General features: G+C 40.6%; 3 protein-coding genes and 2 pseudogenes across 4 annotated transcripts in view; 3 read left to right on the plus strand and 2 right to left on the minus strand.

Moving 5' to 3' along the window:
• Positions 1-23,652, plus strand: part of LOC116286707 (neuroligin-4, X-linked) — a 44,404-nt gene that overhangs the window by 13,552 nt on the left and 7,200 nt on the right. The gene's annotated exons all lie outside the window — the stretch shown is intronic.
• On the minus strand, positions 1,984-5,035 carry LOC148906304 (ATP-binding cassette sub-family C member 4-like). Its single transcript, XM_089037999.1, has 3 exons — positions 4,454-5,035; positions 3,566-3,702; positions 1,984-3,117 (listed from the first exon to the last, which is right to left on the minus strand). Exons 1-3 carry the CDS (start codon positions 4,891-4,893, stop codon positions 2,198-2,200), a joined length of 1,497 nt encoding a protein of 498 aa, XP_088894125.1. The 5' UTR covers positions 4,894-5,035; the 3' UTR covers positions 1,984-2,197.
• Positions 5,029-7,897, minus strand: LOC148906305 (52 kDa repressor of the inhibitor of the protein kinase-like). Its single transcript, XM_089038000.1, has 3 exons — positions 7,749-7,897; positions 5,318-6,969; positions 5,029-5,114 (listed from the first exon to the last, which is right to left on the minus strand). Exon 2 carries the CDS (start codon positions 6,293-6,295, stop codon positions 5,588-5,590), a length of 708 nt encoding a protein of 235 aa, XP_088894126.1. The 5' UTR covers positions 6,296-6,969; positions 7,749-7,897; the 3' UTR covers positions 5,029-5,114; positions 5,318-5,587.
• Positions 9,219-13,128, plus strand: LOC148906306 (uncharacterized; annotated as a pseudogene).
• LOC116293389 (ATP-binding cassette sub-family C member 4-like) lies at positions 14,465-18,780 on the plus strand (annotated as a pseudogene). The gene is made up of 4 exons (XR_016121273.1): positions 14,465-15,722; positions 15,811-16,381; positions 17,133-17,269; positions 17,718-18,780. The product of XR_016121273.1 is annotated as an ATP-binding cassette sub-family C member 4-like (transcript).

The raw sequence follows: 23,652 nt of genomic DNA on the forward strand, positions 1-23,652 counted from the left end.
CTGTAACTCGATATCGATTCTGGATTAGCATGGCCAGTCAATTCTGAAATTTCAAGCGGGCCGAAATCTTCTCGCAAGGCTTGGATTGCTGTTTTACGGCCACACGAATTCGTACATTTGCCTTCTAGGGAAGCTATGTCGGCAATCTTCTTCATCATCTTAGACAAGGTGTTTATTCCAACCGGTGACATTTTATACCACACTTTAGATGTTGGCTTGTCAATTGGACTTAAGAACAGATTTTTTGGGGCTTGTTCACCTTTTGGTCGATGCTCCAAGTACTCAACAAAAGCACGGTATGGATCGCGTTCGCCGCCATTGGTCCTCCAGATTTTATTGTTGTACTTTCTTGTTCTTTTCCTGCTATTCTCGTTTCCTTGGCGGTTCTTGGTTTGGCGCTCTTTGTACTCTATGAAGTACTCTGTGATGGTAAAATCATCAAATGTACAGTCGTACTGCTCTTGAAAACCCTCATTCCCAGATGAGTGACATTATTCCACCAAACAAGATGGAGGAGAGATCTTGAAGTGTGCAAGCCTAAAGCACCTGAAGACCTCATTTTCTCGACTTCATTGTCTTCTAACGACCTGGCAGCATTTGGTTTTGTCCCTAAGCCTTTCTTCTTGAGATCTTTTTTCTTCATTGACAGCATTGTTGCGACCTCTTCAAACTCTACATCTGGTTCTTTATCGATGTCGAAGTTGTCGGGGAAAGGAGGACATGGCCGTTCAAGGAAAAACCTTCGCAGGCCGTTGCGATACGTCTGAAGAGAAACTGGCTTATATTCTTTGCCCTTATTATCTTTGGTTGTCTGGCGTATTTCTAGAAAGAAATGCTTCAAAAGGTAAGGTGCTTCTTTCTTTGATATCTGGTTTAAGTAGACTTCTTTCTTCTTCTTTCTATATTTTTCTCTGTACCATGACTGAAAACGGCGTACACATGTAGTTGTGCTTATTTTCGTGTTTGCCGCAAACAAATTCTCTTTAAACTCCAGGATTTATAGAGCTATTTCGAAAAACTTTGAAAGGGCAAACGGCAAAACAAATTGCGATCGGAGATTGGCGATTGCACGACCAAAAGGCACTGTGGGCATGCATCTAAACACGAATAATCCAGGCGTTTTAAATGTTTTCGTCGACTATGTGAACACTAAATATCTCTACAACAAGAATAATGATAAGAAATTCAAGTCATTCCATGCTTTCTATTCTTGCATTTGGAATGACCTATCTCCTACCACTTATCGCTTCTTACCTATCGCCGTTCTCCCCTTCAACCTCTTTTGAAATAGCTGTATACAGCTCATTCGGGATTTCGACCCAACTAATATTGTGAAACTGCTCTTGTTAAACTAGTGGATCATGGCTTAGTAACAATGAAAGAGGCCAATTCAATGGATGGACTTAACCTGATGGACTTCTATAAAGCTTTTGATATGATTAATGATATGTATATTATTGGATGGATGCCCATCATATATCTTTCTCTTTAAGGTTATGGGCATGGTTTTTTTCCATCTTTTATTTCCATATTATTCATAACACATATCGCAAGATTTTTGATTATCATATAGTTTAATTTAATGTATATAACTTATTCCTCATAGAAGGCCCAGTAAAAGATTATCCTTAGATAAACAGGTATATTTTGTAAATGGATCTAATCCCCTTGGGCGTAATGTTTTGCCCATTTCAGACCCCGTGTCATTCTATCAAGAATAAAATTGTTTGTTTGCGTTGTATCTATTTCATGTGTCTTCTCGTGGGCAACCGTTAAACAAAGAAATGATACCCTAGGGAATAACACGTGGTCTGGAATGTGAAAACAGCAGATTAGGTCTATATTTTGAACACTTTTTAAAACGTTATGATGACGATGATACTGATGTATACTGATAATTATTATTATAATGATGATAATGATGATGATGATGATGATGATGATGATGATGATGATGATGAGTGATGGTGATGATGATAATGATGATGATAATAATGATGATGATGATGATGATAGTGCCTTTATCTAATTTGAAATGGATCCGTAGATAAGAAAGAGCCGTAATGTATTTTAATAAATATGTACTGTCGACAAACGAAAGTATAATAACAAACTTAAACAATATTGGGCGACATAATAAAAAAACCTCGAAGTCCAAAAGCAAATACCTAAAAAATGATTACTGACGCTACTACTATTAAGGGTTGTCTTGATGACCATTATCTCGTAGAAGTCTGGCAAAAATCCCGTCACTCTTGGAAGCCAGAAGCCGTGGACTGCCATCTTCAACAATGCGACCTCCATCAAGAACCACCACCCTGTCGTAGTCGATGATGGTGTTGAGTCGATGTGCTATAGTCAACACAGTACAGTCGGAAAACCTGTCTCTGATGACTTCCTGAATAAGTTGATCTGTTCTGTAGTCAACGTTGGCTGTTGCTTCGTCCAGTACAAGGATCTTTCGTCGTTGGAGCAGTGCACGAGCAAGACACAACAGTTGCCGCTCACCAACACTGAAACCCGAGCCTTCCTCTCCAAAGTGGTAGTTAAGTAGACCATCAAGTTTCATAACGCGCTCCAGCATCTGTACCTCTTTCAATGCTGTCCAGATTTCGTCGTCAGTGAATTGGTCAAAAGGATCTAGATTGATCTTTAAGCTACCTTGAAACAACACAGGTGATTGAGTAATGACAGCCATGGAACTACGAGCGTATTGCACATTAATAGTACCAAGATCTATACCATCAATGAACACTTGACCTTGAGGATCTGGCATACGAAATAAGGCATTCACGAGGGATGATTTTCCTGCTCCAGTACGGCCTGCAATACCGACCTTCTCTCGTGGTTGTACTTCTAACTCTATGTCCTTTAGTATAGAAGATGCACCATCAAAATAAGTCAAAGAAACTCCTGGAAGACTCAGATTACCATGACTGGGCCAGTTGGCTGGTACTTCAGCTTGTCTATCATATCCTGGTTCAGAGGGTAGTTGGGTGTAGGCTTTGAGTCTTGCCACGAATACCAGTTCAGCTTCTAGCCGAGAGGCAAAGCGTAATGCCGCTGAAATTTTCGCCTTGATGGACATGGCGTACGACAGTAGCAGCCCAGTTGTACCTTGAAATAAGCACAAAGCATACAAAGAATTGATACGGTGTTTCTTTAAAACCCATCTATGATTGGTTGCCGATTGTAAACGATTGCTGGACCCTTATCGTGAGTAAAGTTCCTTGAGAAAGAGAAGGGGACGAAGAAAACAATCAGTAGGCATGCACGACCATCAATTTTATTCAACCCTGAAACAATCTTTTTGCTGATATAAGCCAGGGCACGACTGGCTGACAGATGGAATTACAATCAAGGCGTTAAAATTCATGCGGATGGGGGAGGGGGAAACTGAAGAAAAGAAGAAAAACCTCATAAAGACCCTCGTATCAAAGCTGAAAGTAGTAAAACCCCACCCATATCAGTGTGATACAGAGTATTTTACTACTAACGTTATCCTTCCTAAAAGAGTAATACAACCTAATATAATCTATCTGTTAAGATATCCAAACCAACTCACCTGTATCCAAAGATAGTAGTAAACACCCAGAGCCCACTGCCGCAGTAAACAAGCTAAAAAGCAACGTGACATATAGACTAATACCTTGACGAGTAGATATCATCAAAGTAAATGCTCTAGTATGCAAATTTTGAAGCCTGTGGCAAAATAGAAACAAACTTTTAGATGTGGCATGTTGATAGATCGTAATTTATGCTTACGTAATTAACGCTATAGCTCCCAGCATGCATTGCGCTACGATGCTGCCTCGTGTTTGTAGTTTTACAAGATAGCGGAATAAACACGAAGTTGTTATTTTACTCAAGGGAGCACGTTTAAATTTTGATTGTGTTGGTTCATCTTCGATTTTATTGCACTTATTCTAAGACATGGCTGGCGTTCTTTACAGTGCTTGTTTACGTGCGCGCGCTACACTTTATGGCAGGCGTTCCTTGCCTTAGTCGGGCTAGCGAATTTGCTCCGAAAACCGAGGAATATCCTTACACGATCGTAAGCCATTCGGATCGGCCGAAACCAAAACACTACGAGGAATGCCTGTCACACGATGGATTGCGCGCGCTAGATAGATCAACCAAGAACAACAACTTTCCTTACACAAACAAAATTTTGATGTGCTCCCTTGTTTTACTCCGTTTTTTTCGTCTTTAAACGCTACTAAACCTACCCAAATCAACTTGGCGACCTGTGGCCGGGGAAAGAGAACTGATTCCCAAAAAAATTAACATAATCAGGGAAGGTTGCAGTAAAATCCGTTCCCATCCCTGGAATCTAATCCAGCTTTTATCAAGTTTTTGCAGCCTAAAGTTTGTTGAAGGGCTTTTACCAGAAATTAATACCAAAGTTGGTCTGATACGTAATTGAAGAAAGGCAAGTAAACTACGAACATACCTATAGTACTTGTCCAAGCATGCAGCATCCATCTCTGATGTGTGAATGACTTCCAATCCTGATATGGTCTCCCCAATATGCTCATAGATTGGACTGCATCTGTTGGCTTCAAATCTCGATAGTTGCCGAACAGTCGTCATGTACAAAATGCTTAAGATAACGAAAAGAACTAAGGTAGGAATGATTGCAATAAAAAACCAGAAGTTCATGACGCTTGTTAGAATAACAACTCCGAAAAAATAAAGAAAGCAGGAGATAGATGTTGTGAAGTCGCTTGGTAAGAAGTCATCCAGAGTACCCACGTCTTTCGAGAAACGGTTCATTATTCGTCCAGCAGGGTTGGTATCGAAGAAAAACACTGGAGACTTCAGGACAGCGACTGTCATCCTATCGTGAATCCTTGCTGATGATTTGATGAAAGCAATGATCACAAGAACCATACGGCTTGATGCTAAGATATAGGCTCCGCATACAATAGCTGCATAAACACCAAGGGTCGTAGGCAGGGGTGGATCCAGGGTTTGGACATGAGCAGTTTACTCTGAATTTATACCCAACCCACCATACCCCTATCAGTTATAAACTGCCTAAAAGGATACATCTACCATAGCATGCTGTCTGCAGTCAAGATCCTTGTACAGATTTATCTCAGTTGAAGAATCTAGCACATCAAAGGACATCATGTGAAAAAAATGACATCAAAAGTATTAGTATGTAAAAGTACAATACAAAATATATGCTATTAAAGGAAAAGTGGCATGGCAGCAAATTGAATACTTTATGAAAGATAGAGAACATACAGTCACAATATCAGTGTACTAGAATTTACATGTACTAGCAAATTATACAAAATGAATACATTACCTTATTTAGATTGAGGTGTTCCACTATATATGAATTCATTGCTGAGTTCAGTTGAGAATATGTAAAGACCATTCAAGCTTAATTAAAACCCAGTGAACAATATTATAGATTTCAGAAAAGAATAAGTTTTTAAAAATTCCACCTTGTTCCTGTACTGTTCCCCATCAGTTTAAGGATTAAAAATCAGATAATTATTAATCCAGATGGAACATAACTCACAAGTACTCTAAGAACACTGGAGTGGTGGTCCAAAAAATATTATATAAAATATTACTGTAAGATATTCTCCATTCTCATTCGTCTAGGATTTAAAGTAGCAAATAAATCTATTATTTCCTCAAGATCTAAGTCCATGTCTCTGTGGGAATGCATCAGTGCCAGTCCATTCATTCTGTCTTGAGCCATAGTATTTCTTAAGTAGTTCTTAAGATTACGGAGGGTTGAAATGGACCTTTCACAAGAAGCAGATGACATAGGGATAGTTATAAGGATTTGAAGTATGGTATGTATATTAGCATAAGCAACATTGTCAATGTGCTCAAGTGTCCCTTCTAAACTATCAGGGATTTCCTCTCCTAGATCATCTTTCCTCATCCACATTCTCTCCCACAGAATAAGTTCTGCTTGTAAACCTGCATAATTAGGTATATCCTGCCTATAATGTTCACAAAAGGCTAATACATTATCCTTCCAAACAATACCAGTGGCCAGCATAATTGATGGAATAACTGAAAGTGCTCTGTAGCAAACAAACACATCATCTTGAAATCTGTTGTTCAGTTGTTGGACTATATGGTCTAGAAAAACTACAGTTAAATTTGTCCTATAATATTCTTCAGGGTTTCGGGCTGCAGCATTGGCTCTGTGAACTTGTCTCTGAGCTACTCTAGGCATGGTTGGTTGAACTGAAACTTGACCTGCTAAAGTGACAGCTTCCTGGTAGAGTGCATTGTGTCTGGCATCAATGTCAGTTCTCATCTCTGTTAAGACTGACTTTAAAAGTGCAAGTTCATCCTTTGCCTTGAGAAGATCCAATTTGCTTTCTTTTGTAATTTGACAGTGAGAGGTCGGGTTAAATCTAACATGTGTCTAACAATAACAATAGCAACAATAAATGAAAAAGTTATTGCATTCAGTAAGGTCTGTGCATCATTTCTACTAGGTCGATTCCAGTCCCCAGTTCCAAGATCATTGTTGTTCATTGATATGTCTTCAAGCGTAGCAACAACAGGACGAAGAAGTTCTACAACTCTGTCCATTCCTTCTATTCTTTCGATCCATCTTGTTCGGCATACATTTATCAGAACAGTATGGTTAGCTTGAGGCATTATCTCTTTAACCTTCATGACCAAATACTGCTGTCTCTTTCATGAATTGTTAAAAAAATCAGAAATTCTTTTAACAGTATCCATCATGTTTCTAACAAGTGGTTGTTGGCATGTGTCAGCAACACACAAATTCAGCCTGTGGTTCATACAGTGAACATAAATTGCTTTGTCAAATTCATTTCTTATAAGTGTTGAAACTCCATTCAAGCAACCTGCCATATTGCCTGCCCCATCATAACACTGGCCTCTACAGTCGTCCATAGAAAGTCCTAATTCTGCTACTGCTGTAAGTATTTTATCTTTGATGGCAGCTCCAGTTGTTCCCTCATCACAAAGAGAAAACCCAATAAATTCTTCTCTAATTATATTTCTTGAATCAAGAAATCTTATCACTAAAGAAAGATTTTCTTTGTTAGAAATGTCTGCAGCTTCATCTGCCATAACTGAGAAAAACTTACTGTCTCTGATTTCCTTTGACAAACTAGTTAAAATGTAAGAACCTACTGTTTCTATCATCTGATTCTGGATGGTTTTAGAAATGTAAGTTGCATTTCTGGGTGCAGTTTCCAGGTGATTCTGCAGTATTTGATCACCACTCTGCACTCGAAATTCTAGCAGAGCCTGACAGTTTCCTGATAGACTAGCATTCGTTGGGTCATCATCGCGTTGACCCCGGAGAGCTATGTTGTTTCGCCCACAGAAAATTATCGTTTCAAACAAAGACTTAAGGACCGTCCTATTTCTATCGATTTGCTGTTGAATAATATTATTCAACTGCTGATCTACTGGGACCGCTTGCTGCCTCATTGTTTTCAAAAAGTTATCCATGGCAATTACAGCAAAATTGTGCATCTCACATTTACCGCTGGCGTATTTTGTAAGTCTCGAAGCCGCTGAAGTCCAACATGTGAGTGGGGACTTCAACAACTTGTCTAATTTATGAGCATTTCTACAAGATTCTACTCCAAACAAAACGCAGGGAAAACAAAATGCTCCATCGAGATATTTAGAGTATGCAACCCAGGGATATCTTCTAAGCCATTCAAAGACAAACTTACGAGGCTTTCTATTTTCTATTGACAGTGGGAAATCAAAAATCTCACCTGGTTTCCACACATTCTCAATGAACCCCAGCTTATCTTGTGGTGATGAAGAGCCAATTTCTTTAAAATTCAAGCCAATGTCGAAAGGAGAACAGTCCTCCCTCCTGCAAATCGGGTCGCCACGCATTGTAGAATATTCCTTCGTTCAAACTACAGCAAGTCTATGACTCTAATCATAAGAACGAAAGAGACCCAACGGGGGTAGGTCTAGCTTTTTATAGTTTTGCTGGTAGTTTATGAGGTAGTTTGCAAAGTAGATAGCCAATCAGAAAAGGGTTTGAGTGGTTTCCAAAACAATCAATGTGTTTCCAGCCAATCAGAGAATTCTTTGAGTAGTTTACGATCATCACACCGGCCTAGCTCTACAACTACGCACGCTCACCCCCTGAGGTTCTATTTGACAAAGGCTGTTTTCCGATCGTTTTCCGATAGCATTCCGATGCGTACCGACGGAGATATCCGAAACCCGAAAATTTTTGAGGGAATCGGTAATAAATCGGCAGAAATGACGAGATTACTCATTTTTGTTTGACTTTTCCTTAATAATTAACTGAAAAACAACCAAGTGAGTTGTTTCTAGAAGTTTCTAGAATAATGTAATACACATATTTTGACATTATTTAGAAAGAAATGTGTAGCTTTGAAAAAAATTGAGTAGTTTACGGAAATCACGTAAACTACCCTGGATCCACCCTTGTGTATTTCCAAATTTTAGCTACACTGTTAAATTCAGATACTTTTCATCTACTCTTCAAAGAAGATTGAAAGTATTTGGTTAAAACATAAATTTATTGGACTGCCTAAAGCACATCCCTGTTTCGAGCTTTCATCGAGGCGTCAAAAATGCACTAAAAATATGATGTAAAATTTCGAAAAAGGGACCTCAAACTGAGCTAAATTATACTTGGCTTTCAAAATATACTCTTATTTTTACAGGATCAGAAGTGAAACCTGCGGTTATCGAGCTGGTTTTGTCGCGAGCGAAAATTTATCGAAGTCCGTGATCGACAAAATGTGCATAATTTCTAACAAATTATGCTGTCGAATTTACATGCGCTTAAAATGATATACGGTAATTCTGGCTAGAAATGTGCCTTAGAATCAGATAACAAATGTCTGAGCTAGTGAAAAATGAAAAGTAAAAAGAGTTTTATCGAAAAATAACATTGTATTTTCTTGAATTTTGCTTAATATTAGACTGTGTTTGCGAGTTTGAATGTCACGCAACGCACTGGCACATCTGGAGACAATACATAGATTCTGCCTTGTTTTTTTTTTCTAATATGGTCGTAAACTTCAAAAAAAGTATTCAAAACATCGGCTTAGTTTTATCAAAGTATGGACTAGTTCATTTATCACCTTAGAGTGCGTGACAAGGGAAAGGGGAAAAATGTGAATGACAGGTGGCGCCAAACGTCCCGAATATTCCCCGGAGTTACTATAAGTGTGAAATAAAGATCACCAACAAGTATGGCTTGCTTTATGTCCTTCAAAGACAAAGGTGGATGTGGAGAATTTATGGGTCAATTTGAGCTGGAATATCTAAGCAATTGCCAGCGGGATGTTTCAGCTCGCTTAAGAAGGTTTCACTTGTCCAAGGAACATCTCACGGAATGCGAATTGATTTTGTTGCGAGCGGGATTTCTTAATATAACAACACAGCAAATAGAGAAAATGTTATAGTGTGCCTGAGACATCGTAGCAATCTTGGTCTCTACTGGAGAGAAAGAACAGTATGCCAGCATCCCCAGCACAAGGGAAAGCATGAGAGGGCCAAAGGTGATCGAGACTTTACCTTAAGAATGGTCAAGGAAGTAAATGAGGTCTTTGGCGTCATTATTCCTATATCGTCACGTGAGTACTTTCCTCTTTTATTTTAAATTAATTTTGGTTTATCGAGATCAGTTTTTTCAAGGTCCGTGCACCTGCACTTCAGCTAAGACTGACTTTTAATATTCTACACTTAGCAGTGGCGTAATATCTACTAGCTTTAGCTGTTATATCACAGCGTGGGACAATAACAACAGAGCTAGGCTCCAAACTAAGTGAAAGCCCGGATATCGAATTAGAATTTAGAGGTTGATTTTTGAGAAGGGATGAAAAACGGAGAACCCGGAGAAAACCCTCGAAGCACAGGAGAGAACCAACAAACAACTCTACTCACATACGACATCGGGATCGGCAGGACTCGAACTCGGGCCACATTGGTGAGAGGCGGCGCATTAGCAGCGCACGCGACCGGTGCGAATATCGCCATTTCCACAGGAATCCCGCATGAATTAATGAAATCTGGTGCTGGGATGCAAAACAATAAATTGCATTTTCATTAAAGAAAAACTATGAAATCAATAGAAGTGAAAAGATCTATCTTTCACAAAAAAGGGAAAGGGAAAAAAGAATGTACGATTTTCAAACCTATTGGGGGTGGTTTTTCCCCCCTCGTCCCCCTTTCCCCCACATCTAACCCTCGCTAAGCCCATGAGACTTTGTCTGCTGGAGTTTTGAGCACGTAAAAGGTGATAATATCAATTAGTTAATTTTTAATTACTTAATATCATAAGTAATTAAACTAATTAATTTTATTTAACCTAGATGACGACGGGTGAGTGGGGAGTTGCATGCGATAATGAATAAAAACATTAAGGCTATTTTGAAATGCTATTCTCTAGCAATTTGCAACAGCTGTAGAAAGTCCCATAACGAAAAGCTGAAGCAAGAGTGGAAATGGCTACTCGAGGAACAAACTACATAAAACAACCAAGACAAACCGCCGGCTCAGATTCTTTTACCAAGGTATGCTCGGTAAATGTAACTCACCAGCATGTTCCATTCTGCAGATTAACCTTTGATTTTTTTTGGTCCAAGACTGAACGTATAAAACTTAACGACTAGGCCCGCAGCCTGAATGGTCTACGAGTCGATGGCCCATTAGGCAGAAGGCTATTGACTCGTAAACCATAAGGGTTGCGGGTCTAATTGTTTTAATGTAAACCTACTAATCGGTCAAATAAATGGATATTTTTAAAAAAAGGTCGAAATAGCGGGTTATTCGCAATGATCAAAACCGGCAGTTTTTCACTCAACTAGTGGAAGTTTCGATTCTCTTTCATTCGTACTTCACGTTTAATATTAAACGTTTGTCTCTGTGTTGGGTTTTCAGGAAATACAAACAAAGCGCAATGCAAGCAATGGCAGAATTTCCTCCAGGCACTCCTGTAGTTTCAAGTCAGTTAGCGGACCCTAAGTGGACACCTGGACATTGGCGTGCACAGGAATATGAAGACAACTCAGATGAAGAGCCTGACCAGCAAAATACACTTCAAGTATACAATGACGCAATGGCTCATATCGCTGCTTTATCTGATCTGAAGGCGATTGAACCACTTACATTCAGGCTTAAATCCGAATGGGAAGTGGCTACAAAAGAGAAAAGATGTTGTGTGAAGAAATGGTCAATGAGACATGTCAGGCCATATGTAAAGTCATCGCCCCAAATGCTAGTGAACAACTCCTCACATCGTTCAAACGATCATTGAGCACAGACAGTGAAATCGAGTTACTCACTACTGCGTATAAGCATGCGCCAACGAAAAATCTCAAAACGCAGATTTTGAGCATTTACGCATACGAATATTCATCTGATGACCTGAAGAACATTCACTCTTCATTCGAGAAACTGAGTGATCGTCAGATTAAGAAGGCCAGAGCACATGCAAAAGCTGTTGGTGTTGGCATGGCAGTTGAGAAAAAGACCTCCCACAGAGTACGAATCGATGTAACGAAGCTCAGCCACTTTCTGTCATGTATAAACCAGCCTTATTTCTATCAGGATGTGGCGTATGGCATCAGAAGGCTTAAACTAGAATCTGGTGAGCAGCTGGTGATGCCGAATGTCGTGCGAAGAGTAGGCAGATCAACTATGATTGAGCTTTATCTCAAACAGTGCAGAGAGGAAGAATTTCAACCTCTGGGAACCTCCACGCTGTACAGAATATTAAAAGTTCGCGAAGCCTCACAAAGAAAGTCTCTCCAAGGCCTAGACAACATCGCCGCTAGTGGTGCTGATAGTTTTGAGACGATGCACAAAGTCATTGAAATATTGGAGAATATCGGCGCAAAGCACGACTGGTGCGATAACGTCCAAAAGAACCTAAAGTCAGGAAAGCGTTATCTTAAGACGGAATACAGAGTACACTGTAGGGAAGACACGAGCTCTTGCGCTGACCACTGCCGACAACATGCCCTCAGTGACATCAAATGCTCGAAGTTAAAGAAGTCGTGCGATCATGAACACTGTGTGACTTGTGACAGTTGCGAAGCTTTGAAGACTACATTGCTTTCCATTTTGACGCAAATTCAATCATCGGAATTGGATTTTTACAGTGAAGACCAGCAACAAGACCTTCTACATGATGCCCGTCAAGCAAGAGATATGATTCTACAATGGAAGGCACATATATTGAGAGCCGAGAACCAAGATGTGGCTAAGAAAGATGTGTTGCAAGACCACATGAACTTTGGACAGCATAATACCACGGCCGTAAAAAAAAAAAACAGGAAAATTTATATGACCATCTACGCAGGGAGTGGGCGTTCAAGTTTTCAACTCTATCCGACAAAGTTGAGAAAAAGCAAGCCTTCAACGAAACTATTATGTCCGATGATAATTCCTTGGAGAACGTTGGGTGGGCTTTGCAAAAGCCCAGGAGTAGTAAGAAGTTCTCTGATAAAGTAAAAGCGTATCTAACAGCAAAGTTTGATGCAGGTGTTACAGGAAGAAAAGCCGATCCCGCCGAAGTCTCAAAAGAAATGAGAAAAGTCAGAAACGATGAGGGATTAAGAAAGTTTACCAGAGAAGAATGGCTAACCAAGGTGCAAGCCAAGTCATTCTTTTCTCGGTTATCTGCATCAAGAAGGAAGCAGCAAGCGATGCAAGAAGACAGTGACGATGATTTGCTAGAAGAGGAGCTAAAATATCAAGAAGAGGAAATTCGAGATGAACAAATGAAAGATGTGCTGAGTCAGCTGGGCGTGGAACACCCTGTTACCTATGACGGTTACGACATTTGTGCTTGCGTCAAATCAAACTCGTTATCAAAATTCAACGTTAAAACTTTGAAAAGTATCTGTGAGCATTTTGAGCTGGCTTACAAGTCCAGAGATACAAAAGCTACTCTGCTTAGCAAAATTAGTGACATGGCGAAGGATTGCAGCTGTTCAAGATGAAGTAATAAACGTTAAGCCGTCATTATTCATCGCTGTCGGGGAGGGGGTAGGATGATTTATGGTGATCACATGTTTTTTGAATATTCGTGATAATAGTAACTAAGGCGAAAGATAATGATCAACCCCTAATTTCAAAGCTCACTGTAAGACAGGTTTCAACAGGATAATCTTTTAAAGTTTTTGATTTTATTGGGCGATTCCCATGGAGCCCTACGATACTTTCCTTGTTTCACGAGGGTAGTCTTCATGCAGCAGGACTTTTCTCTCGCACAGTTACTTTCGGATTCACGCAGGGTACACTTATAGTCATTGCCTAACAAGACTAAAAAACCTATGGCACGTGTTTCGTGATGATATTGGAATTTCGAAAATGATTTTGGCGGAGGGAGGAAAACTTGAGGGTCATTTCCCTCCCCTTTCCCTTGTCACGCACTCGTAAGGTGATAAATAAACTAGTCCATACTTTGATAAAACTAAGCCGATGTTTTGAATACTTTTTTTGAAGTTTACGACCATATTAGAAAAAAAAAACAACAAGGCAGAATCTATGTATTGTCTCCGGATGTGCCAGTGCGTTGCGTGACATTCAAACTCTTATTAAGCACCTCGCAAACACAGTCAAAATTCAAGAAAATACAATGTTATTTTTCGATAAAACTCTTTTTACTTTTCATTTTTCACTAGCTCAGACATTTGTTATCTGATTTTAAGGCACATTTCTAGCCAGAATTACCGTATATCATTTTAAGCGCATGTAAATTCGACAGCATAATTTGTTAGAAATTATGCACATTTTGTCGATCACGGACTTCGATAAATTTTCGCTCGCGACAAAACCAGCTCGATAACCGCAGGTTTCACTTCTGATCCTGTAAAAATAAGAGTATATTTTGAAAGCCAAGTATAATTTAGCTCAGTTTGAGGTCCCTTTTTCGAAATTTTACATCATATTTTTAGTGCATTTTTGACGCCTCGATGAAAGCTCGAAACAGGGATGTGCTTTAGGCAGTCCAATAAATTTATGTTTTAACTAAATACTTTCAATCTTCTTTGAAGAGTAGATGAAAAGTATCTGAAGTTAACAGTGTAGCTAAAATTTGGAAATACATAATAGTTTTGAGTCGGCAGCTTTTTTAATTCTACCCAAGTGCAACCATCGAGTGAGCTCTCCAAATAGCCACACACGGGCAAAATGTGTTTTGGCGTGTAACGAAGCCCAAAAATATAATTTCAAAAAAAAGCTTTATTTCTAGTTGATGTATACCAAAGGCTTTTTACTCAAAAAAATAAAGAGAATCGATTTTGCGAACCCAAATTCATCGGACCGCTCTTAGCGAGAGTGCCACTTAATGTTTTTTTAAAGTAATTAATATACTGATATTCTTAGGGAAGAGATAAAGGTCACACGTATCAAGAATTGTATTCTCAGTTTCCCAAGAGTCAAGCTATTAACATTCTCCGTAGTCGCAACCCTGGTTTCAGTAGTGACCATGGTATACTCTGGCATCCATGTTAATGCTGCAAAGATCTTTACCCTTGCTCTAGCATTGGATGCAATCAATAAATCAGCGTCTTTACAACTGATGAGCACTTCAGGAATGAGCGAGTCTTTGGCTTCAATCTTTAGAATTGAACAACTATTAACGGTCTATAGCCAGAGTTCTGCGAAGGAGGAAGAAAGGAAGGAAACGTCGCAAAGAAAATGGATAGGAAAAGAAATTTTCGAATACTTTATGACTTATTTCGAAAAAAAGCCCAGCAAATCTTCAAGGAATTCAGACTACACTTTCTCGGAAAAGAGTGCGGAATCCTCCAAAAGATCGGATGATCACGGCAATTATGACAATGAGCCCACGATCATGCTCTCTCAAGTATGCAGTGATTGGAATGTTGACTCAAAACAATGCGCGCTGAACGATAGTTCTTTGAATGTAAGTCCCACTCACTTGGTTATGGCAATAGGTCCTGTAGGGAGCGGCAAATCCACTTTACTCATGACAATTTTGAAACAGATTTCAATCAAATCAGGGAACGTTTCCACTAAAGGACAAATAGCTTATGCAAGTCAAACACCTTGGATATTCACAGGAACAGTTCGTGATAACATCTTATTTGGTAAAGCGTACCAAGAGACGAGATATCAGAGAGTCTTAGAAGTATGTGATCTTTCTCAAGACATCTGTCGGTTCCCAAAAGAAGATCTGAGTATGATAGGCCAAAGAGGTGTCAGCCTGAGCGGTGGTCAGCGTGCTAGAGTTGGCTTAGCACGCGCAGTGTACTCAGATGCTGATATCTTCTTGCTGGATGACCCACTAAGTGCAGTAGACGCCAAGGTTGGAAAACACATCTTTGACAAATGCATCTGTGAAGAACTATTTGGTAAAATAAGAATCCTTGTTACACATCAACTTCAACACCTTCATCAAGCTGACGAAATCGTTGTCTTGAAGGAAGGTCGCATCGTAGACCATGGCTCGTATGAACACATCAGCAAAGACAAATCTATCAGTAAAATGCTTGAAAATTACGCAACTGCTGATCTGAAAGGTGTTACCACCGACAGAAGTAATCTGTTGCCATTTCACGATGACCTCGATGAGCTTACTGGACGTGAAATGATCGAAGAAGACGAAGACAAGGGAGCTGGACCAGAAACTGTATCATGGCGATTATTCTGGGATTACTTACGTATGGGGCTACCAGCTCCATTGCTCGTCTGTCTGTTCGTCTTTTTTGTCAGTGTACAAGGTAAGGAAGTGTTGACTTTTGGTGTATTAATTTTACACTTGATGATGAAGTGGTAAATCATAATTTAGTGGCTTTTTAAAAATTTTAGGTGCTATAGTCGTTTCATACTGGTGGCAGAAAGTCATTGCTGCCATGCCTTACATTAAACAAAGGAACCCTACGACCCTTGGTGTTTATGCAGCTATTGTATGCGGAGCCTATATCTTAGCATCAAGCCGTATGGTTCTTGTGATCATTGCTTTCATCAAATCATCAGCAAGGATTCACGATAGGATGACAGTCGCTGTCCTGAAGTCTCCAGTGTTTTTCTTCGATACCAACCCTGCTGGACGAATAATGAACCGTTTCTCGAAAGACGTGGGTACTCTGGATGACTTCTTACCAAGCGACTTCACAACATCTATCTCCTGCTTTCTTTATTCTTTCGGAGTTGTTATTCTAACAAGCGTCATGAACTTCTAGTTTTTTATTGCAATCATTCCTACCTTAGTTCTTTTCGTTATCTTAAGCATTTTGTACATGACGACTGTTCGGCAACTATCGAGATTTGAAGCCAACAGATGCAGTCCAATCTATGAGCATATTGGGGAGACCATATCAGGATTGGAAGTCATTCACACATCAGAGATGGATGCTGCATGCTTGGACAAGTACTATAGGCATGTTCGTAGTTTACTTGCCTTTCTTCAATTACGTATCAGACCAACTTTGGTATTAATTTCTGGTAAAAGCCCTTCAACAAACTTTAGGCTGCAAAAACTTGATAAAAGCTGGATTAGATTCCAGGGATGGGAACGGATTTTACTGCAACCTTCCCTGATTATGTTAATTTTTTTGGGAATCAGTTCTCTTTCCCCGGCCACAGGTCGCCAAGTTGATTTGGGTAGGTTTAGTAGCGTTTAAAGACGAAAAAAACGGAGTAAAACAAGGGAGCACATCAAAATTTTGTTTGTGTAAGGAAAGTTGTTGTTCTTGGTTGATCTATCTAGCGCGCGCAATCCATCGTGTGACAGGCATTCCTCGTAGTGTTTTGGTTTCGGCCGATCCGAATGGCTTACGATCGTGTAAGGATATTCCTCGGTTTTCGGAGCAAATTCGCTAGCCCGACTAAGGCAAGGAACGCCTGCCATAAAGTGTAGCGCGCGCACGTAAACAAGCACTGTAAAGAACGCCAGCCATGTCTTAGAATAAGTGCGATAAAATCGAAGATGAACCAACACAATCAAAATTTAAACGTGCTCCCTTGAGTAAAATAACAACTTCGTGTTTATTCCGCTATCTTGTAAAACTACAAACACGAGGCAGCATCGTAGCGCAATGCATGCTGGGAGCTATAGCGTTAATTACGTAAGCATAAATTACGATCTATCAACATGCCACATCTAAAAGTTTGTTTCTATTTTGCCACAGGCTTCAAAATTTGCATACTAGAGCATTTACTTTGATGATATCTACTCGTCAAGGTATTAGTCTATATGTCACGTTGCTTTTTAGCTTGTTTACTGCGGCAGTGGGCTCTGGGTGTTTACTACTATCTTTGGATACAGGTGAGTTGGTTTGGATATCTTAACAGATAGATTATATTAGGTTGTATTACTCTTTTAGGAAGGATAACGTTAGTAGTAAAATACTCTGTATCACACTGATATGGGTGGGGTTTTACTACTTTCAGCTTTGATACGAGGGTCTTTATGAGGTTTTTCTTCTTTTCTTCAGTTTCCCCCTCCCCCATCCGCATGAATTTTAACGCCTTGATTGTAATTCCATCTGTCAGCCAGTCGTGCCCTGGCTTATATCAGCAAAAAGATTGTTTCAGGGTTGAATAAAATTGATGGTCGTGCATGCCTACTGATTGTTTTCTTCGTCCCCTTCTCTTTCTCAAGGAACTTTACTCACGATAAGGGTCCAGCAATCGTTTACAATCGGCAACCAATCATAGATGGGTTTTAAAGAAACACCGTATCAATTCTTTGTATGCTTTGTGCTTATTTCAAGGTACAACTGGGCTGCTACTGTCGTACGCCATGTCCATCAAGGCGAAAATTTCAGCGGGATTACGCTTTGCCTCTCGGCTAGAAGCTGAACTGGTATTCGTGGCAAGACTCAAAGCCTACACCCAACTACCCTCTGAACCAGGATATGATAGACAAGCTGAAGTACCAGCCAACTGGCCCAGTCATGGTAATCTGAGTCTTCCAGGAGTTTCTTTGACTTATTTTGATGGTGCATCTTCTATACTAAAGGACATAGAGTTAGAAGTACAACCACGAGAGAAGGTCGGTATTGCAGGCCGTACTGGAGCAGGAAAATCATCCCTCGTGAATGCCTTATTTCGTATGCCAGATCCTCAAGGTCAAGTGTTCATTGATGGTATAGATCTTGGTACTATTAATGTGCAATACGCTCGTAGTTCCATGGCTGTCATTACTCAATCACCTGTGTTGTTTCAAGGTAGCTTAAAGACCAATCTAGATCCTTTTGACCAATTCACTGACGACGAAATTTGGACAGCATTGAAAGAGGTACAGATGCTGGAGCGCGTTATGAAACTTGATGGTCTACTTAACTACCACTTTGGAGAGGAAGGCTCGGGTTTCAGTGTTGGTGAGCGGCAACTGTTGTGTCTTGCTCGTGCACTGCTCCAACGACGAAATATCCTTGTACTGGACGAAGCAACAGCCAACGTTGACTACAGAACAGATCAACTTATTCAGGAAGTCATCAGAGACAGGTTTTCCGACTGTACTGTGTTGACTATAGCACATCGACTCAACACCATCATCGACTACGATAGGGTGGTGGTTCTTGATGGAGGTCGCATTTTTGAAGATGGCAGTCCACGGCTTCTGGCTTCCAAGAGTGACGGGATTTTTGCCAGACTTCTACGAGATAATGGTTATCAAGACAGCCCTTAATAGTAGTAGTGTCAGTAATCATTTTTTAGGTATTTGCTTTTCGACTTCGGGGTTTTTTATTATGTCGCCCAATATTGTTTAAGTTTGTTATTATACTTTCGTTTGTCGACAGCACATATTTATTAAAATAAATTACAGCTCTTTCTACGGATCCATTTCAAATTAGATAAAGGCACTATCATCATCATCATCATTATCATGATCACCATCACTCATCATCATCATCATCATCATCATCATCATCACCATCATCACCATTATCACCATCATCACCATCATTATTATCATCATTATAATAATAATAATCATGATCATTACCATCATCATCACCATCATCACCATTATCATCATCATCATCGTTATCATCATCATCATCATAATAATCATGACCATCATTATCATCATCTCTATCATCTTTATAATCATCATCTTCATTATCATCATTATAATCTTTGTTTGGGCATGTCATGTGACGTTGGGCTCCCTGTGGAAAAAAGACCACGAGGCTCGAGATAGAAGACTCTCATGTTGTTTGTTTTTATATTGTCACAAAATTGCACTTAATGTAAAAGTAAAGCGAAGGATAAGGATATTTATGTATACCCCGCAAGATTGTAAGTATCTAGGTTGTTATTCTTGTAAATTCGTCTCTTTTTCATGTATAATTTGTCTGTAATCTGTAATTTATGTCTTGTAGTTTTTACCAAACGAAAAATCTTGGATATGTGCTTGAATTCCTTCGCTGGATTTGTGTAAATACGCCATGAGTGGATATGATGGAGTGGATATGATGGAATGGATAGATCGGAACGACGGACTTTGGACTGTGGATCACAATTTTCTAACGATGACATGGTTTTGACGGATATCGATGCTAGAATCAATGGGTTGACGCTTGGTCAACATGCTGGTTACGATTTCCCTGAGTTCGCTGCACCAATCGATGATTTTGTTTTACCGCTGAAGGCTAATGAGCCACCGTCAACTGGTCAGGAATACGGAGCTACCGGATACAATTTGCGTTCACACCGACCCCGAAACACCGCTATAGACTTCGACGAGTTCGACCGACAACGCGAGATGAGTGAGCAGCGTAGATTGGCCGCCCTGTGGGCGAACGCCGCTCGCGAAATCGAAGCTGAAACAAACAAACTCATAAACAATACCTACTTCCTGCGGGACCCGTCATCAGCCATCGAAAACAGCCCGCGTACCTCAATGGTATAAAGGACAGAAAAAGGCCTTGAATTTGTCGAGGTAAAATACCGAGAACTTAAAGAAAGCATGACGCACATCATCCAGGAATGCAGGATGCGGATGCAAGCTGACCGACAAGGACAGACACAAGATGATAATGTTTCCGTTGAGAGCTATGGTTCTCAAAGATCTCAACGCTCGACATCTTCCAAGGAAAGGCTGAAGGCTATGCTGATAGCAAAGAAAAGGCTAGAACTCGCGAAGGCACGTGAACAGGAAGAAGCTGAGATTGCCAGAATGATATACGAGAGAAACAGGAGGATAGGAATCAGGAAACTCGAAGAAGAGGTTGTCCTGGCAGAGCTTGGAAGACGGAACAGACGAGATAGTCAACATATATCATCCCATCGACTACAGCACCATCCCGCCAATTAACGCAACAACCCCTAGTGGAAATGCCGTAAGGTATAATGATCACAGAGATGTAACTTCTCGACGCTCTCCCCCACTGCTACTAAGAGAGGACCTACGTTACGCGGCAGAACAACAGATAGAACGGCCTGCCCCCAAACCGTCAATAAGACACGTGGGCGGAGCTACGACGACAGCGCCAGTACGAGTACCGAGGAATACCGAGTGCCGCAGGAGGACGCCATAGCGGCAATGTGGAAGATTCAGTTGCTGAATGGAATCAGGCCCACGCCGTTTAGCGGTAAACCTTCGGAGTTCCCCTTCTTTCGTGCTCAGATCGAAAATCATCTTGAGGGTGATCTGCTCACTGACGCTCAGAGAGTGGAATATCTCCCTAAGTTCCTGATCGGAGATGCCCTCGAAGTCATGAAAAGAAACAGGGGATGCTCCTGTGAAACGATTGTGCAAATACTGGAGGAACGCTTTGGACGACCTGTACAGGTCGCCCAGCACTACATCGAAGAACTAGTATCCGGCCCGAAGCTTGGATATGGGAACAAAGCCCTCCTCAACTTCAGCGAGAAACTCATCGCCGCTCATGAAACTCATCAACTGCAGTTTACAGCGACCTGGTCATGGTTCGGATAGCTGCCCTGCACCACCATCTTGTAAACTTTGTTCGGGACGTCATTTGGACATCCTACATGAGGATCGCAAAGCCCCAAGCAATAAACCTGCCCGCACAGCCAACAACTCTGTCGGAATGTCTAGGGAGAAGTCACCTGTTCGTATAGCAAATGAAACCACCCCTGCCAGAAAGGAAGTGAAGAACGATGTGAAGAAGGCGGACGCGAGTAACTCCTCTCCCTCTGTCGACTATAATGGAGCGTCCACCGAAAAAACGTCTGTGCTGCTAAACGTAGTTCCAGGAAATCTAGAATTTTGTTGAATGTATTATCATCTGGATGCATCAAATCAAAATTAAATGTTTACTTTTCAGATACCAGCAATTGGCCGACCAACATCAATACCTGTAAATCGGCAATACTCAAATTCAACATCACCAAGCCTTATTTCAAAGTCAAACGAGTCATATCTGCCGACCTTCGCGTTTATAAGATGAACCGGACTCAATCTACAGCTTCATCAACTTCTTCCATACTCAATGTGCTCCTAATCGATCCCAAATCAAAGCCATATAATGCTGCGGGCTTAACGGCCATTGGATATCCAGTAACTTTACATTTCCAAGGTTGGGAGTCTTTTTCTATTACACCAGGTTTTGAAATTTGGCTCAGAGATGCGTCAACCAACCATGGTCTACTTTTGTCAGGCGAAGACCGAGGAGAGCCATCGAAAAACCAAATAGTTACTCCTTTACATCCTAACATGCTAGGCTTTGTTGGTTTTGAAGGACCCAAAGACAAGCGTCCGTATACATTAGTTAAGTATGAAAAGAAAAGATTGCAAAATGATCATGAAGATGATGGCGATGACGAACATTCTACTTAGGCTAATCAGTTTTATCTACCGATACTCTCATCAGACAAGACAAAAATAGTATATAGCTCCGATAGGGAGTGATACGTCATCTAGTGAAATAATCTACGTTTAAGCTGAAAATATCTCTCACTAATTAATCGATGTAGTATCTATAAAGGGGCGGACCCAAGAAAGGGAAGCAGGGGGTGCGAACCCTTCCCTTGTTCGACTTCGTGCCCCTACTTCGAAGAAGCCAATACAAAGTAGTTTTTTCCTTTTGATTCTAAGTGGTGCACCCTCGATGCCTGGATCATGAACTTTGTGCGCAGCACCCCTTCCTGAACAAAATCCTGGATCCGCCCGTGATTAACCTTCTGAAGAACAAACCTAAGCATAATAAAACTGTTGCAGAAGAGTATACACGTTTGTTTGAATGTCTCGTCTTAATATTTATACCTCTCATGCACCTTTCCGATGTTTTCCAGGTTTGAAGACCACAGACTATCTAATTAGGGACTTTACAAACATTATCAGGAGGGAGTGGAGCTTCATACAACGCCCTAAAAGAACCCTATTCTCTTTAGGCTTACGAGAAATATGGTAAAGACAAAGTGATCTTGACAGAAATTGCAAATTAATTGAAAACTTGTTAAAACAAAGAATAAGACATGTAGAGTTTTGTATAGAGTAGAGTAAGATTGTAAGCGACGACCCAACGGTGAGAGCGCTAGCTAGCACTCGCCTCTGACCAATGCGTGACAATGCGACCCGGTAGTGCTTGTTGGTTCTCTCCTGTGGCTTCGATGGTTTTCGGGGTTCTCCGGTTTCATTCCTCCCTCCGTAAAAATCAACTTCTAAATTTCAATTCAGTGAAATGTAGTGGCGCCCGCGCTATTTCCGTTTCGATTTTAGTGAACAAGTTGATGACGCAGGGGAGTAAGGTAAGGCGAATTTAAACTGCGTCCGGTTACTAAAAGTAGCTCAACCAGGAATTTACATGGCGCGCGCGTTATTAAGACGTCATTATCTCTTATTTATGCTCTTTTGGTACAATTTGATACACAAAAATAAAAGACAAAGCTCGTTTCTTGTTAAACGGCCCGCTATGCCGAAAGATCGTGATTTCTTTCTTCAATCCTCGCTGGCTTTACGTTCCCACCTGCACGCAATTATGGGTTTTGTCAGTCCTCGTGTTCCTTCATTTTTTGTTCGCAGTTTTCGAATCTTGGTACCGCTTTTTAACAGGAGTGACGACCTGAAATCCTGAAATCCTGAAATCCTGAAATCCTGAAATCCTGAAATCCTGAAATCCTGAAATCCTGAAATCCTGAAATCCTGAAATCCTGAAATCCTGAAATCCTGAAATCCTGAAATCCTGAAATCCTGAAATCCTGAAATCCTGAAATCCTGAAATCCTGAAATCCTGCGTTTACGGTTTACAATAAGAGAGCGCGAGTTTGGTATGGCTTACGCTTTGTCTCCTGCAAGTACAGGCATACTGAGTGCTGGCATTGTTGACCTGTTTGTCGAGGCAAAATTTTTGGAACACTGTAAGTCAATCGTCTTAGACACCGCTTACTGCTTCACTCGACCTGAATCTTTCAAAGACATTATTTCTCATTGTGGAACCACACTACCTTAGCTGTAGTTAGGGGTGATGTTAAAACAGGGCCTATAATCAGCTTAATTGCGCGGGCGCAATTTCCCATTTTTAGACCGCATGTCATTCCCTAGAGTATCATTTCTTTGTTTAACGGTTGCACACGAATTGCTGGCTAAGAATCAGCCGATAAAAGACTTTGAACCTCCAATAGACGGTTTTCTCAACATTGCGTGCACATCCAAATTTAAGGAACTCAACGGGCCACAATACCAGAACAGGAGCTTATAATGAGAATTATCATACATTTGTATGAATTTTTTTT

Source organism: Actinia tenebrosa, unplaced genomic scaffold (assembly GCF_029948245.1).
Source record: "Actinia tenebrosa isolate PJP-AT-01 unplaced genomic scaffold, QUT_ActTen_1.0 PGA_scaffold5__44_contigs__length_20552954, whole genome shotgun sequence".
NCBI lineage: Eukaryota > Metazoa > Cnidaria > Anthozoa > Actiniaria > Actiniidae > Actinia > Actinia tenebrosa.